The 16307-nt window shown below is 43.9% G+C and overlaps 1 protein-coding gene and 1 non-coding gene across 8 annotated transcripts in view; both read right to left on the bottom strand.

The window, feature by feature from the left end:
- Positions 1-5518: 5518 nt before the first annotated feature.
- On the bottom strand, positions 5519-5623 carry LOC143980015 (U6 spliceosomal RNA). The gene has a single exon (XR_013274167.1). It is a non-coding gene; the product is annotated as a U6 spliceosomal RNA (small nuclear RNA).
- An 8426-nt stretch (positions 5624-14049) lies between these two features.
- ASB5 (ankyrin repeat and SOCS box containing 5) overlaps positions 14050-16307 on the bottom strand; it is a 95457-nt gene continuing 93199 nt past the window's right edge. For 6 of the 7 annotated variants that reach the window (XM_077477245.1, XM_077477246.1, XM_077477239.1 and 3 more), the window contains one exon: positions 14050-14475. In XM_077477245.1, coding sequence (XP_077333371.1) covers positions 14330-14475 — 146 coding nt within the window. In that variant the 3' untranslated portion in view covers positions 14050-14329. The remainder of the gene's footprint in view (positions 14476-16307) is intronic. The other variant, XM_077477241.1, reaches the window with a different exon arrangement.

Genomic DNA, 16307 nt, shown 5'->3' on the forward strand with positions numbered 1-16307 from the left:
ACCTCACCACTGTGCCCAGAAAATGCTGCCTCACTGCGCCCAGAAAATGCCTCACTGTGCCCAGCAAACGCCGCTTCACTGTGCCCAGCAAACGCCGCCTCACTGAGCCCAGCAAACGCTGCCTCACTGTGCCCAGAAAACGCTTCACTGCGTCCAGAAAATGCCCAGCAAACACCCACTGTGCCCGTCAAACTTAGCCACTGTGCCCGTCAAAGGCTGCCTCACTGTGCCCATCAAACGCTGCCTCATTGTGCCCATGAAATGCTGCCTCACTGTGCCCATTAAACGCACCCACTGTGCTCATAAATTGTCGCCACTGTGCCATCAAATGCAGCCACTGTACCCATCAATTGCTGCCAGTGTGCCCATCAATTGCTTCCAGATTGTCAAGCCATAGCTGTGCTCCCTGGGGATATGCTGATCGCCCATCCGTGCTGCTGGAGGGAGCCCAGATGACCATAAATGAGGGACCTGAATACCCCACTTCCCCGAGAACAGGGACCCCCTCCCCCCCGAGGACAGGGACCCCATTCCCCCCTTTGAGTACAGGGACCCTTTGAGGACAGGGACCCCCTTCCCCCTCCCCCTGAAGACAGGAGCCCCCTTTCCCTCCTCTGAGGACAGGGACCTCTTCTCCCCCTGAGGACAGGGACCCCCTCCCCCCAAGACAGAGATCCCCTTCTCCCCCCTGAGGACAGGGAAACCTTCTCCCCCCTGGGGACAGGGACCCCTTCTCTCTTGGGGACAGGGACCCCCTTCTCTCTTGGGGACATGGACCCCCTTCTCCCCTGGGGACAGGAACCCATTTCTCTCTTGGGGACAGGGACCCCCTTCTCTCTTGGGGACAGGAACCCCCTTCTCCCCTGGGGACAGGAACCCCTTTCTCTCTTGGGGACAGGACCCCCCTTCTCTCCTGGGGACAGGAACCCCCTTCTCTCTTGGGGACAGGGACCCCCTTCTCCCCTGGGGACATGGCCCCCTTCTCTCCTGGGGACAGGGACCTCCCTCCCCTGGGGACAGGGACCCCCTTCTCTCTTGGGGACAGGGGCCCCCTTCTCACTCTGGGACAGGGATCCTATCTCACCTGGGGGCAGGAACTCCATCTCCCCTGGGAACGGGGACTTCATCTCACCTAGGGACCCTATCTGCCCTGGGGATCAGGACCCCATCTCCCCTAAGAACAGGAACCTGATCACCCTGTGTGTGCCAACCTCACTGCCCTGCCTGCCATGTGTCCCGTGAGAGGGCCCTCCTGTGACAGCTCTTATAAGGACTTCATCCCACTGTGTGATCCCCCTACATGACTGATCCCTCTGTGTGCAAAACTTACATGGGGAACCCCTCTGTTTGCTCCCCCTACATGTCTGCAAACTCTGACCATCACCTGTACCATTTATACAACCTCTGACTGCCTCCTGTATCCTGTGCACATGTTCCGACCACCTCTTGTACCATGTCTGCAGCCTCTAACCACCTCCTGTATACTGTCCGCAGCCTCTAACCGTCTCTTGTATCCTGTCTGCAATCTCTGACTATCTCTTGTCTTTTAACATGTCTGCAGTCTCTTAGGGGGAGTCTGGAGAGGAATCAAGAGTGAGATCACCGCCGGGATTGGGATTTCTGGAGGAGTCAGATGTGTATGGACTGTGGAGAAGAGGCTATAGAATAAAAACCAGAACCACCAACCTGGAGCCATCTAACTGAGCCCTGCACGCTGCACCGGAGAGGAGGTCAGTGACAGCGCCGTCATGCCAGTCTGGGGGGGGGGGGGTCACTGATGTAATGGGGGAGTGAATACAATTATGTAAGAGGGCACTGGTATAAAGGTTTCCCATCATCTCAATAACACCCCCCACCCTTAGTGTATTCACTCTGCGGAAGAGTGTCTCCCCCCCACATCACATTTCCCAGCATTTTCCCGTTTTTTGGGCGCAGTGAGGCATTTGCTGGGCGCATTGAGTTGGCATTTTCTGGGCACAGTGAGGCATTTGCTGGGCACAGTGAGGCGGCGTTTGCTGGGCGCAGTGAGGCGTTTGCTGGGCACAGTGAGGAGTTTTCTGGGCGCAGTGAGACATTTTCTGGGCGCAATGAGGCATTTGCTGGGCGAAGTAAGGCATTTGCTGGGCACAGTGAGGCGTTTTCTGGGTGCAGTGAGGCGGCATTTGCTGGGCACAGTGAGGCGTTTGAGGGGCACAGTGGCAGTGTATTTATTGGCAGAACAATGTACTGTACGTGGACTCAGTGCTATTCACGGGGGCCCGCCCCCCTCTCCAAGCTCCGCTCTATCTCCCCCTCCCACCAACTCTCCGCCTCCGCCCGCCCCCTCGAGTCCATAATTTTTCTGAACCCTGGACATACATAAGATTCGCGCATGCACGATTCGCAGGGTGTTAGTAGGGTGGGCAGGGCTGTTTGACGTTAAACCATCTCTCCGCCTCCTAGCTCGAGATCATAATATTTCTCGATCGTGGCTAGCTCCCGCGCATGCGCGATCAAGGGTCGTGAAATCACGCATACGCAGTAAAGCCCCGCCATCACCTGTTTCAGTGACGGAGCCTCACCGGAAGTGACACAATTTGCTTTCTACATGAGTCGCAGAAAATTTTACTACACCGGCAGCACTCATGCACCCCCAGACCATGACACTCCCACCACCATGCTTGACTGTAGGCAAGACACACTTGTCTTTGTACTCCTCACCTGGTTTCTGCCACACATGCTTGACACCATCTGAACCAAATAAGTTTATCTTGGGCTCATCAAACCACAGGACATGGTTCCAGTAAGCCATGTCCTTAGTCTGTTTGTCTTAAGCAAACTGTTTACGGGCTTTCTTGTGCATCATCTTTAGAAGAGGCTTCCTTCTCTGACAACAGCCATGCAAACCAATTTCATGCAGTGTGTGGCGTATAGTCTGAGCACTGACAAGCCGACCCCCCCTCCCTTTCAACTTCTGCAGCAATGCTGGCATCACTCATACATCTGTTTCCCAAAGACAACCTCTGGATATGACGCTGAGCACGTGCACTCTACTTTTGTCGACCATGGCGAGGCCTGTTCTGAGTGGAACCTCTCTTGTTAAACCGCTGTACGGTCTTGGCCACCACGCTGCAGCTCAGTTTCAGGGTCTTGGCAATCTTCTCATAGCCTAGGCCATCTTTATGTAGAGCAACAATTCTATTTTTCAGATCCTCAGAGAGTTCTTTGCCATGAGGTGCCATTTTGAGAGTGAGAGCAATAACACCAAATTTAACACACCTGCTACACATTCACACCTGAGACCTTGTAAGAGCTGGTTCACACAGGGGCGACTCAGATCCAACTTCAGGTCGCCCTTAGTCGCCTCTGGTCGGATAACATGTAAAAATCAATGTAAGTGAATGAGAGCTGTCTTAATGCACGCTACTGAAGTCGCTCCGAGAAAAGGTTCCTGTACTATTTTAATCCTACTTGTAGGCGACTGGTACCCGTTGATTTCAATGGAGGTCGCCTACAAGTCGGATCTCCGTCTATACAGAGGCGACTCTCACGGAATTATCAGCCCTGAAGGGGGAACTCCAAGCCAAATTTATGAAAAAAAATTGGCGTGGGTTCCCCCTCCGAGAGCATATCAGGCCCTTAGGTCTGGTATGGATTCTAAGGGGAACCCCCTACACCGAAAAAACGGTCCCCCCAGATCCATACCAGACCCTTATCCGAGCACGCTACCCGGCCGGCCAGGAAAAGGGGTGGGGACGAGCGAGCGCCCCCCCTCCTGAGCCGTACCAGGCCACGTACCCTCAACATGGGGGGGCACCTTGGGAAAGGGGGGGCCGCGCGGCCCCCCCACCCCAAAGCACCTTGTCCCCATGTTGATGAGGACAAGGGCCTCTTCCCGACAACCCTGGCCGTTGGTTGTCGGGGTCTGCGGGCGGGGGGCTTATTGGAATCCGGGAGCCCCCTTTAATAAGGGGGCCCCTGGATACCGGCCCTCCCACCCTATTTGAATGAGTATGGGGTACAATGTACCCCTACCCATTCACCTGTAAAAAAAAACACAACACACAAGGGATAAAATAGTTTATTGCACAGCTTCGGGGGTCTTCTGTCCGTTTTCGGGGGTCTTCTCGCCGGACTCCGCTATCTTCTGCTAGCTCTTTTGCCGCCGCCCTCTTCTTCCGACTTCGGGGGTCTTGTCCCCCTCTTCGGGGGTCTTGTCCCCCTCTTCGTTTCTTCTTGCCGGGCCACCGCGCCTTCTTCTAGCTCTTTTACAGGCGGTGGCCCGGTCTTCTGTCGCCGCTGTCGCCGTCTTCTGTTCGAATAATAATGATTTTATTCTTATTAAAATAGGAGATATACTCACATTTTAAACAAACGTTTTTTTAAGCATGAGAAAACAAATAGGTGCCATCAGAATCCTATTTTCGGCCTTGACCGGAGTTGATGCAAACACGTTCTACGCGTTTCGTCATCAGACGTCTACTGATCCCCTACAAACCAACAATAATTCTGTCTCCCACAGACTGGTTACAGTATGTGATCATGTGGTACACAGATTAGTCAATTTAAGAAGGTGCTCCTAATGACAACTCGTTATGTGCACCCATCTACAGAATCTCTTTCTTCCATTCAAACCTCACCATCATGGGCAAGACCAAAGCGCTGTCAAAGGATGTCCAAGACAAGATTGTAGACCTGCAAAAGGCTGGAATAGGCTACAAGACCATCAGAAAGACTTTTATAGCGATTATTCACAAATGGAATAAATACAAAATAACCATCAATTGCCCATGGTCTGGCGCTTCATGCAATGTTTCGCCTTATGGCATAAGGATGATCATGAGAAAAGTAAGGGATCAGCCCAGAACTACACCGGAGGACCTTGTGAATGATCTCAAGGCAGTTGGGATCACAGTCACCAAACAAAGCATTGGTAATACAATACGCCGCCATGGATTGAAATCCTGCAGCACCCACAAGATCCCCCTCCTCAAGAAGGCACATGTACAGGCCAGTCTGAAGTTTGCCAATAATCCAGATACAAGAGCGCTCTGAACTTCAGGACCAAGCAAAAACAGATGTCTTTATGAACCAGAAAGTCTATAATAGGGTATCTTCCCCACTTATGGCTGCACGTATGGAGAGAAGCAATCTCTGATAAGGAAACAGAAAAACAAAGAAAAGGTGCCCCTACGTGTAGAATTAAAAGCTGTTTAATTTCCCAAAAAAGGGTTAAAAACACTTACAAGATATGTAGACTGGCAGAGCATATCATTAATATCCATGTAGGTGGTCTGGCATGAAGGCAGTGGTCACTGGCATATACAAGTTCTTTAGGCTATGTGTGTCTAGTAGCTGGGGGCTCCAAGGGATGCCAACGGGAAAACCAGCAGCGAGCTCCAAGAGAACTGACAGGCCAGCCCGCAATCACAGTCTCAAAACACGAGGATCCCGGAAGTGACGTCAGCGGCAGGAGACAATAACCAGCAACCAGCGTGGACCACAAACAGAAAGCAAAACAGGAAGCAGTCATCAAAGAGGAAAATATGAACACTTCACAAATTTGCGTGTCATTCTTGCGCAGGGGCCTTGCTAATCTTCTCTGAAGTTTGCCAATGAACATTTAAATGATTCAGTGAAGGATTGGGAGAAAGTGCTGTGGTCAAATGAGACCATAATTGAGCTATTTGGCATTAATTCGACTTGCCGTGTTTGGAGAAAGAAAATTGCTGACTATGACCCTAAGAACACCATCTCTACAGTCAAGCACGAAGGTGGATCCATTATGCTTTGGGGCTGTTTCTCTGCTAAAAGGTACAGGCTGACTTTGCCGCACTGAGGGGCCAATGGACGGGGCCGTGTATTGTAAGATCTTGGATGAGAGCCTTTTTCCCTCCCGCCAGAACACTGAAGATGGGTTGTGGAGGAGTCTTCCAGCATGACAATGACCCAAAACATACCGCCAAGGCAACAAGGGAGTTGCTCAAGAAGAAGCACATTAACAACTTAAAGACTAGGCCTATTTTTCAAACTTGTAGTTTAGTTAAAATAATTTTTTTTTTGCTAGAAAATTACTTAGAACCCACAAACATTATATCTTTTTTTTCAGACACCCTAGAGTAGTGATGGCGAACCTTGGCACCCCAGATGTTTTGGAACTACATTTCCCATGATGCTCACCAACACTGCAGAATGCATGAGCATCATGGGAAAAGTAGTTCCAAAACACCTGGAGTGCCAAGGTTCGCCATCACTGCCCTAGAGAATAAAATCATGGTCGTTGCAATACTTTATATCACACCATATTTGCGTAGTAGTCTTACAAACGCTATTTTTTGGAAAGAATACACTTCTTTGAATTAAAAAATAAGAAGACAGTAAAGTTAACCCAATTTATTTTATATTGTGAAAGATAATGTTACGCCGATTAGATTGATACCCAACATATCATACGCCTGCTGGTGGAATGGCAACAAACTTTGACCCTTAAAAATCTCCATAGGCAACATTTAAAAATTTCTACAGGTTACCAGTTTTGAGTTACAGAGGAGGTGTTTTGCTAGAATTATTGCTCTCACTCTGGCATTTAGATATGCGGGCGTGACTTACGTATGCATTCGTTTCTGCGCGCAAGCACAGAGGGACAGGGTGCTTTAAAAAAAAATCAAATCAAATTTCTTTTACTTTTTATTTTTACACGGTCCCTTTAACCAGTTGCCGACCAGCGCACGCCGATGTACGTTGGCAGAATGGCACGGGCAGGCAAATGGGCGTACCTGTACGTCCCTTTAAATTTGCCGCCCTGCCATCACGAGCGCACCGCCGGCGACACGCTCATGTGCTGGTCGGGACCCCCATGAGTCCGGTCGCGGGTCCAGTGGACTCGATCGCCGCGGGCATACCCGTGATTCTCTCACGGGGCGGCTGAACGGAGAGATGCCGTTGTAAACAGCATCTCCCCGTTCTGCCTAGCAACTAGTGACACTGATCTCTGCTCCATGTGATTGGAGCTGAGATCAGTGTTCACTAAATGAAAGCCCAGCCCCCAACAGTTAGTAACACACCCCTAGGAACACTTAACCCCTACACTGCCACCCACTGGTGAACCCCTTCACTGCTAGCGTCATTTACACAGGAATCACTGCATTTATATAGCAGTGATTGCTGTATAAATGACAATGGTCCCAAAAATGTGTCAAAAATGTCCGATGTGTCCGCCATAATGTCGCAGTCACAATAAAAATCACTGATCGCCGCCATTACTAGTAAAAAAAAAAAATTCATAATAAAAATGCCATAAAACTATCCCCTATTTTGTAAACGCTATAACTTTTGCGCAAACCAATCAATAATCGCTTATTGCGATTTTTTTTTTTTTACCAAAAATATGTAGAAGAATACGTATCGGCCTAAACTGAGGGAAAAAAATGTTTTTTTATATATTTTTGGGGGATATTTATTATAACAAAAAGTAAAAAATTATGCGTTTTTTTTTTTCAAAATTGTCGCTCTATTTTTGTTTATAGCGCAAAAAATAAAAACCGCAGGGGTGATCAAATACCACCAAAAGAAAGCTCTATTTGTGGGAAAAAAAGGACGTCAATTTTGTTTGGGAGCCACGTCACATGACTGCGCAATTGTCAGTTAAAGCGACGCAGTGCCGAATTGCAAAAAGTGGTCTGGTCTTTGGCCAGCAAAATGGTGGTTAAACAAAAATTTGGATCACTTTTATTCCTAATACAAGGAATGTATACATCCCTTGTAATAGAAAAAAAGCATGACAGAACCTCCTTAATGTGAGATGTGGGGTCAAAAATACCTCAGATCTCACATTGATACTTAAATGCAAAAATAAAAAATAAAATTATTTTTTTTCAATAAAGAAAAAATGTCCCTTGTCCCTCCTTAGTCCCTCCCTTGTCCCTCCAAAGGGAGTTGGGTGGAAGTGACGTTTGATGTAGCTTCCATCATCAAACGTCATTGAGTTGAGTGGGGCCATCATTCCCTCACTTGACACAGTGTCTCTGAGGGGAAAAGATCGAATCGTCTCCGCCGCTACCAACAGCTCCGGTAAGCGGGGGAGACGTCTGGAATGCGGCGGGAGGGGGGTAGGCACCTCTCCTGCCGCCGATAAAAGTGATCTCATGGCGAATCTGTCATGGAGACCACTTTTATCCTAAAGAGGAGCGCCCGCCCTTTTAGAAAAAAGTTATCTGCTGTCATAACCCCGGTTCTCAACGTCAAAGTACCGACGTATAACGATGGAGGGCGTTTCGGAAGTTGTTAAGGTCATGGAGTGGCCTAGCCTAATCCTACTGAAAATTTATGGAGGGAGCTGAAACTTTTAGTTACCAAGCGAAAACCAAGGAACTTTAAGGATTTAGAGAAGATCTTTAAAGAAGAGTGGACCAAAATCCCTCCTGAGAGGTGTGCAAACCTGGTAACAACTACAAGAAACGTCTTACCTCTGTGCTTGCCAACAAGGGTTTCTCCACCAAGTACTAAGTCATGTTTTGCTTGGGGATCAAATACTTATTTTACGTACTGAACTGCAACTTCATTTATAACAATTGTATCATGTTTTTTAAAATTGATTTTTGGTTGATATTCTATCTCTATCATTTAAAATACACCTATGATAAAAAAAAAAATGATAGAACCTTTGTTTCTTTGTAAGTGGGCAAACTTTCAAACTCTCAAGGGGATCAAATAATCATTTTCCCCACTGTAGTATATTGGGAATTATAACAGAAAGCAACATATATCTGTTTTCTGTTATAAATAATCACATAGTGTACAAGAGTAAGTAACATATAATTTAACTGGAGTATAACAGTGCAGGAGTATTTAGGAATATATAAGATTATACCACTGCGTTCACACATCCCCATAAAGCTCTGTACTTCCCAAAATCCCTCCACTGAGATCTACAAAATAGTTTATGTATTATATAATAACGATTTTTTCAAAGTACAGGTTTCAAGCTGACATTTCTTCTGTGAAAGGTAGGTGACACTTTTATGTAAATATAGTTTACAATGCATTGTCAGCATGCACATTTGTAAATGTAATGAGAGGTTTATTCAGAGCCTAATGCAAATATTGAATATTGGCAGCACTATTTATCCTAAATGATATGTTTCCACCCTATTGTTAACATATTTTCTTTAGATAAAGGAATCCTTGTCGTTCCTTGAAATTGATTAAAATGTACTGTTTATCAAAACAAAAATTGGAAACATGTATTGTGTATGTTGTAGTAACAAGGTATTATACAAAGTAGATTAATTGGCGAACAAATCTAAGTTTATCAATGAGGTATGTTTGTATATCACATTATGACAACTACTTGATATTTGAAAGATTCTATGTACCGTATTTATGGGCGTATAACACGCGCCGGCGTATAACACACACCCCAAGTTTAGGAAGGAAGTTAAAGGAAAAAAACTTACATTTAGACACCTTTCACACCAGGGCGTTTTGCAGGCGCTATAGCGTTAGAAATAGCGCTTGCAATCCGCCCTAAAGAAGCTGCACCGTTTTGTGTAGTGTGAAAGCCTGAGGGCTTTCACACTACAGCGGTGCACTGGCAGGAGGTCAGGGAAAAGTCCTGCCAGCAGCTTCTTTGGAGCGGTGAAGGAACGGTGTGTTTACCGCTCCTCCACCGTTGCTCCCCATTGAAATCAATACACCTTTTTACATTATAATTACACCAGGCTATGTGAAGACCTGGGAATCAAACCCTTGGGAAGTCCCAACACTGAGAACGAATGGCACCAAATTGTACCAGTGCTGGATGCATTTGGGGCCATGCAGCTGCATCTGCATGAATTTCACATTGGGGCCTCGTCTGTGCCCATGCAGCCATTGTGACCAAATTGACAGCAATTGGACTGCCTGCAGGGAGATGCACAGAACGCCTGTGCAGCTAAACATGGCCCTTCATGGGTGTACAGTTATGTAAGCCCCATGTGAATGATGCCTTACTGTATGTTGTAGTATCACACTCTATACTGCAGCAAGATGACATGAACAAGTTCATAGACTAAGGGAGCCCATGCATTCATTTTTTTTTTCGTTCAATCAGCAAGCATGGCATGATTTAGGTTGCCCAGACGGGCACTACTTGTAAATGTTAGGATAACTAGCCCCTTTTCAAAGCTTAAGCCAGCCATACATGGATAGCATTTTGGGGGGTTCAGCAGGGACTGGCCAAATTTCAAGCCATGTATGGGCAGGCTAGTTGTACACAAGTCGATCTGTCAATCGATCACAAGCCTGCTGGGTTTTTTCCCAGAATGATATAACTGATTGTTGTATTCTGAAAGCAGGGAAGGCTGCTCACTGTCAGAATACAATACCACAGCGGAAAGGATTTCCTCATCCACCTCGAATCTGTGGATGGGGGAATTGGATCTTTTCTTTTTCATTCAACCCGCTGACTGGAAAAACAAAATGATCAATGTATGGGCTGTCATAGTTGCCATGGTGTCTGTAAAAAGTGTTGTATCACCTGGGAAACAACTTTAAAGCAAGACTTCAGTCATTTTGCCATCTTTCCATCTTTTAAATCTTCTGCCCTTGTTGTTTTAACTTTGGATAGTAAAACATTATTTTTTTCTGCCAGTAAATACCTCATACAGCCCACTTCTTGTTTCTTGTCTAGTAAAAAAGCCTAGGCTTATGACATCATGCACAGCTCTGTCTCTGTGGACCAATGAGGTTAAAATATAACTTTTTGGCTGGAATGAGCAAAGGTACGTTTGGAGAAGAAAGGGCACAGAATTTAATGAAAAGAACCTCTGTCCAACTGTTAAGCATGGGGGTGGATCAATCATGCTTTGGGGTTGTATTGCAGCCAGTGGCACAGGGAACATTTCACGAGTAGAAGGAAAAATGGATTCAATAAAATTTCAGCAAATTTTGGATGGTAACTTGATGCCACCGACATAGGCACTTCCAGGGTGGGTAGATGCAATGCCTGTGAAATAGATGCAAATATCTATATGAGGAATCTATGTGTAACAGACCAGATAAGGATCTGTCTTTATGTAAAATATGTGTGTATGGGAAATTAGTAAGGTGAAGTGACAAGGGGCAAGAAAAGGGGGAGCAAAAAATAAATAAAATAAAATAAAATAAAAATAAAAATAAAAAATAAAATAATTAAATAAATATAAAAATAGAAATGAAATAAAATAAAAATAAATTAAAATTAAAATTAAAAAGGGAAAAACAAGAGTGAACTAACAACTTAGCTAAAAACAGTGATCACAATAACATGAAAAGAAAAAGGGTGTAACTTACACCCTTTTTCTTTTCATGTTATTGTGATCACTGTTTTTAGCTAAGTTGTTAGTATAGTATATAGTATAGTATATTTATTTAATTATTTTATTTTTTATTTTTATTTTATTTTATTTTATTTATTTATTTGCTCCCCCTTTTCTTGCCCCTTGTCACTTCACCTTACTAATTTCCCATACACACATATTTTACATAAAGACAGATCCTTATCTGGTCTGTTACACATATTGCATCTACCCACCCTGGAAGTGCCTATGTCGGTGGTTACCTTTCCCGCGGGCTGCCTCGGTGCCTGGTGGCTATGCCCTGCGGCTCTTTTTGCGGACCCAGATGCTGTTTTACTGGCCCGCTGATGCAGACGTGAGTTGGACGCCCAGCCTTGAAATTAATTATAAGAATCAAATTACCTTGTCAATTTTCATCTAATAATTCAATTCATCATTTTTTTATTTTTATATATAATTTGCAGAATTATTCCATGATGCATGCTCCTGATGAGCGGTTGGAATACCGCGAAACGCGTAGAGCCGTTAGCCATTATCCTTTATCTCAACCATGGAATATCAAGATTTATATGATCCTCTCCGTTTTATAATTTATTATTTAGGCATTGTTAATCGATTTTTTAATCTATTATTCACTTACCATGGTTATCCTGGCCATTTTGGGTTCAACCACAGTAGGATACGTTTATACATGCATTTACTGCTTTTTGTGTTTTATTGAATGTGTATTGGATTGTAATTTACCGTGTAATATTAGTCCATGAGTTATTGTGTGGAGGCTGTATGCCCAGAGCATTTTAGAGGTTGAAGCCCAAAATGTTTGTATAACATATCATGGACTTTATTAAATAAATATTATAGTCACTTGACTTACTCTTTTACTGATGTGTGCTTCATTTAAAGTCCCAACTTTGTTCTCTCCCCTTACATATTACAAGTTTAAATGGTCAGGATTTTAAAAAATGAATATAAAAATGTAATAACCTATAGCAACCAATCAGAAATATTTTTCCAATGTTCTGTTACATCAAAACAAATTATATCAATTGCAAAGAATGACTACACTTTTTACACTATTTCTTTCTTTTTATAATCCAACATAAATGATTTCTTGAGGTTCCCTTTTAAAATTAAGAAGGGAAGAATGTAACCGTTCATGATCTGCATCACTGATCCTGTCCTTGCCACCAATGGGGCATCATTGTTTTGTGTGCTGTCAGTAGATCAGTAATCCCCAGCTGTTCATAATAATGAAATCAGGACATGACCTATTTGGTTCGATGGAAATGGAAGTGGAAATTAAAATGCTGTCTACGAATGATGTAGCAGGGAGACAACCCCATTAATTATACGCCTTCCTCAGATAATAAGAAGAAACTCAACTTTTGTTAATTCTGTATATCTCATTATACAGAATTGTTGCACAGGCTATTAAAAGAAAAATCAAACTTATTTAACATAGGTTTATTTTAGTATACAGTATATATGAGAGATCAAGTCAAGTCCTATCAATGTTTGTTATTGTACAAACAAATATTGTTCCTAGTTATAGTTTAAAATGATCATGGGTGCAGGTTTATCATGGGTGCAGCTTTATAATGGGTGCAGGTTTATCATGAGTGCAGGTTTTCCATGGGTGCAGGTTTTCCATGGATGCAGGTTTTCCATGGGTGCAGGTTTTCCATGGGTGCAGGTTTACCATGGGTGCAGGTTTACCATTGGTGCAGGTTTACCATGGGCGTAGATTTACCATGGGTGTAGGTTTACCATGGGTGTAGGTTTACCATGGGTGTAGATTTATCATGGGTGCAGATTTACCATTGGTGCAGGTTTACCATGGGTGTAGATTTACCATGGGTGCAGGTTTACCATGGGTACAGGTTTACCATGGATGTAGATTTACCATTGGTGCAGATTTACCGGGGTGCAGGTTTACCATGGGTGCAGATTTACCATGGGTACAGGTTTACCGTGGGTGCAGGTTTGCCGTGGGTGCAGATTTACCGTGGGTGCAGATTTACCGTGGGTACAGATTTACCGTGGGTACAGATTTACCGTGGGTGCAGGTTTACCGTGGGTGCAGATTTACCGTGGATGCAGCATTTTCTACTCTTATACTCTGACACTCTTATAACAGTACTGACTGGAAACAATTGACTCCATTTAAAAATGACTGATAGCAAAAACCATGTGATCTTAGTTCTCCAGGATGGGAGGGATGGATGTTTTTAACAATCATGAGATAGATGAAAGTTTTTACTCAAAAAATATATGACGTGGTATTACTTACCTGTGCCATGATGATGTAGGTACAGTGTGAACGTTAATGATATTTTCAATCTGATACTAACTATGGTTTTCTAAAACCAGCATTAAAAAAAAACTAAAACATGATGCTTCTTAATGTTGTTTGCTAACAATACACATCTTTTGCGCAGAAGTCCTCCATAACTCTGATTACCTGCTCATATGATTGGCTCTCTTTTTTCCTAGCAATTTTCCCTTATTTCAGCACTGATATTGATCATGTGACTATAGCGGGTGGATCGTTTTATTTATTTATTGCACAACATCACAAGCACCATCATACCGTACCTGGGCCTCTGAGAACAGATCTGCCGTTGTCCACACATGTAATGATCGTCTTCCAATACTGCCAGAATCAGCAGAATTGGGCAGAAATCATCTGCCGTTTGTAGGTAATTTTTTTGTAATGAATCTTGTAGTGAATAACACATTTTATTCGTGACAGGAAGAGTGTGAATGTTCCTTTATAATTTTGTAGAAGAGTTTATCAGTGTTTTTGAAAGCATCTCTTTATATACAATACAGTATATACACACACAAAGATAATTGTCAAATCATTTAAAGTTAAGCAACAAGTTATTTTCAGTTATGCGTGCACAGAATTACTTTTAGAGGCATACAGCTAAATAAGCATCTACAATTTTAATTTGTTGGCCATCTGCTTAATGAAATGGGGATTTGAAATTACATTTAATATACAGTACGCAGATATGAGCTTCATACAGCTGTTAAAAGTTCCTTATACTTTCTCGATACTGTAAGAAATCTTTTAGCATAGTAGGCAGTTGTAGGCGTGGAATCATATGTAATCTAGCTTGTCCAAGGCAGTTGCGGATGCCAAGTCTGCACAGCTGGCACAGCGAACATGGGTTGGCTAGACAAAACAAGCAAAAAAAAAAAAGGGAGTTTTATAGTCAACATGTACAGAATGGTGAAAACATTTTACATGTAGTATTGCTTATTAGACCCAGTGGTATTCTAATAATTATTCAGAGAAGTATTAAAAACAGTGCACTAGTTCTGATCTCTTGAGGACTGGTTTGCATCGTAACCTCCATTCAGTTGATCAGAATGGCAATAAGCAGGGCAATGCATGAAAAATGCAGCATGTAGGACATAGGTGGGCACAGCCTATTGTATTAGGGTGTGCACCCCAAAGCTCAAACACGCATGCCTTTCTCTGCAGCCTCAGCTGCACTGGACAGTAAATGAATGGGAAGTGCTCTGTGCTGAGTGGCTTCCTATTCATTCACAAACTGTAGCGTAGGAAACACAGTTTACTGTGTTTCAGTACTTAGAAAAAGAAGAGCTGGTAAATGACATATTATCTGGCCCCTTCCCCCATTCTCCATCCTGAAATATCCCCCAAAGCAGCAGAGGCGCGGAGAGGAAGGTACCCAGCAGCACTACGGGGGGGGGGGGGGGGGGTAACATGGGGGGAAGCCATGACATTGGGGGGAATTGGCACCGGACAGAGTAATTAGAGTATTCCCAGGCACATCTGGCACACCCCCTGAGCACACCTATGATGTTGGATATTTTATAAACACAGGGAGTTGATTTACTAAAGACAAACATGTCAACATCCCTGTACATGTTTAAAGGTTTTTTTGAATTTATCCAAACTCGCAATCGATAACATCCACTGTGGGAAGGAGTTCCACATTAATATGATGTTCACTTTACAGTGATTTTTTTTTTGCAGAGCTTAGTGATAATGGTGAAATTTCACTAAAAAAAAGTACACAAATGCAAGAAAAAAAACAGCATTTTGCTTGCACATGAGTGGATGGTGAAGTCAGCAGAGCTTCACCATATTCACTAAGCTTTATGAAAAATTCCCTTGCAAAGTGCAACTTCCTTTGGAAAGTGAACAACTTATTTGCCTTTAATAAATCAACCCAACTGTAACAGAGTGCAGTTATCAGTAGTATGAGCAGCTTTACTGTGCAGTCAACCTTTCCAAACCAAGGATGATAAACTGCTCTTTGATATGCAGATAAGTGTTATATGGGAAATCACAATCCACCCACTTCTCTCTCCTCTGCAGATAAATGGACAGCACAACCAACACTCATATTAGCACAAATCTGTAAAAGTTCATGCATTCTACTTCAATTTCTTTTTATTTGTTTTATTTTTAATTTCTTGTGCATAGTGGTAATCAATATGTTTAGCTTACTATTCCATTTCAGGTATTGTGTAGGTTGCATGAAGCAATTTGGTGTAGCACCCCTCTGACCCTTGGAGTCATGTGGGGTACCCCCCCAAAACAGAGTGGGTTAGCATTCTTTCCCTGGGACTGAGTCCATGGCTGCAAGGTGGGGAATGTGTAACAATTAGGCGCTAATAACTTTAAGTGGCTGGCTTTTTAAAGATTTTATTCCTTATAGCAAAACATGAGAGAGATGGGAAGGGAATTTAGAACACCCTTACTTACTTGCAGTCTCAGACTCCATCCATAGACCTCAGTAAAAGGCAAAAAAGGGCCTTTAAGCTAAATCCAGCAACCTGTACCCTTTTCAGAAGCAGTAGGAGCCTCAGAAATCCTCTTAATGTTTTCCTAGGCTCTCCTTGAGTTCCTCGTCCTCAGGATCTCCAACAGCAGAAACATTCTGGTACTCCATCCCAGGCATCACCTCTCCTTCCAGACTTCAGTCCTCTGTGATGCTCCCTGAACCCAGGACTTTCAGCGGCAAAACCACA

This window comes from Lithobates pipiens, unplaced genomic scaffold (assembly GCF_037356315.1).
Source record: "Lithobates pipiens isolate NorthernLeopardFrog02 unplaced genomic scaffold, aLitPip1_a1.2 Scaffold_13, whole genome shotgun sequence".
Lineage (NCBI taxonomy): Eukaryota > Metazoa > Chordata > Amphibia > Anura > Ranidae > Lithobates > Lithobates pipiens.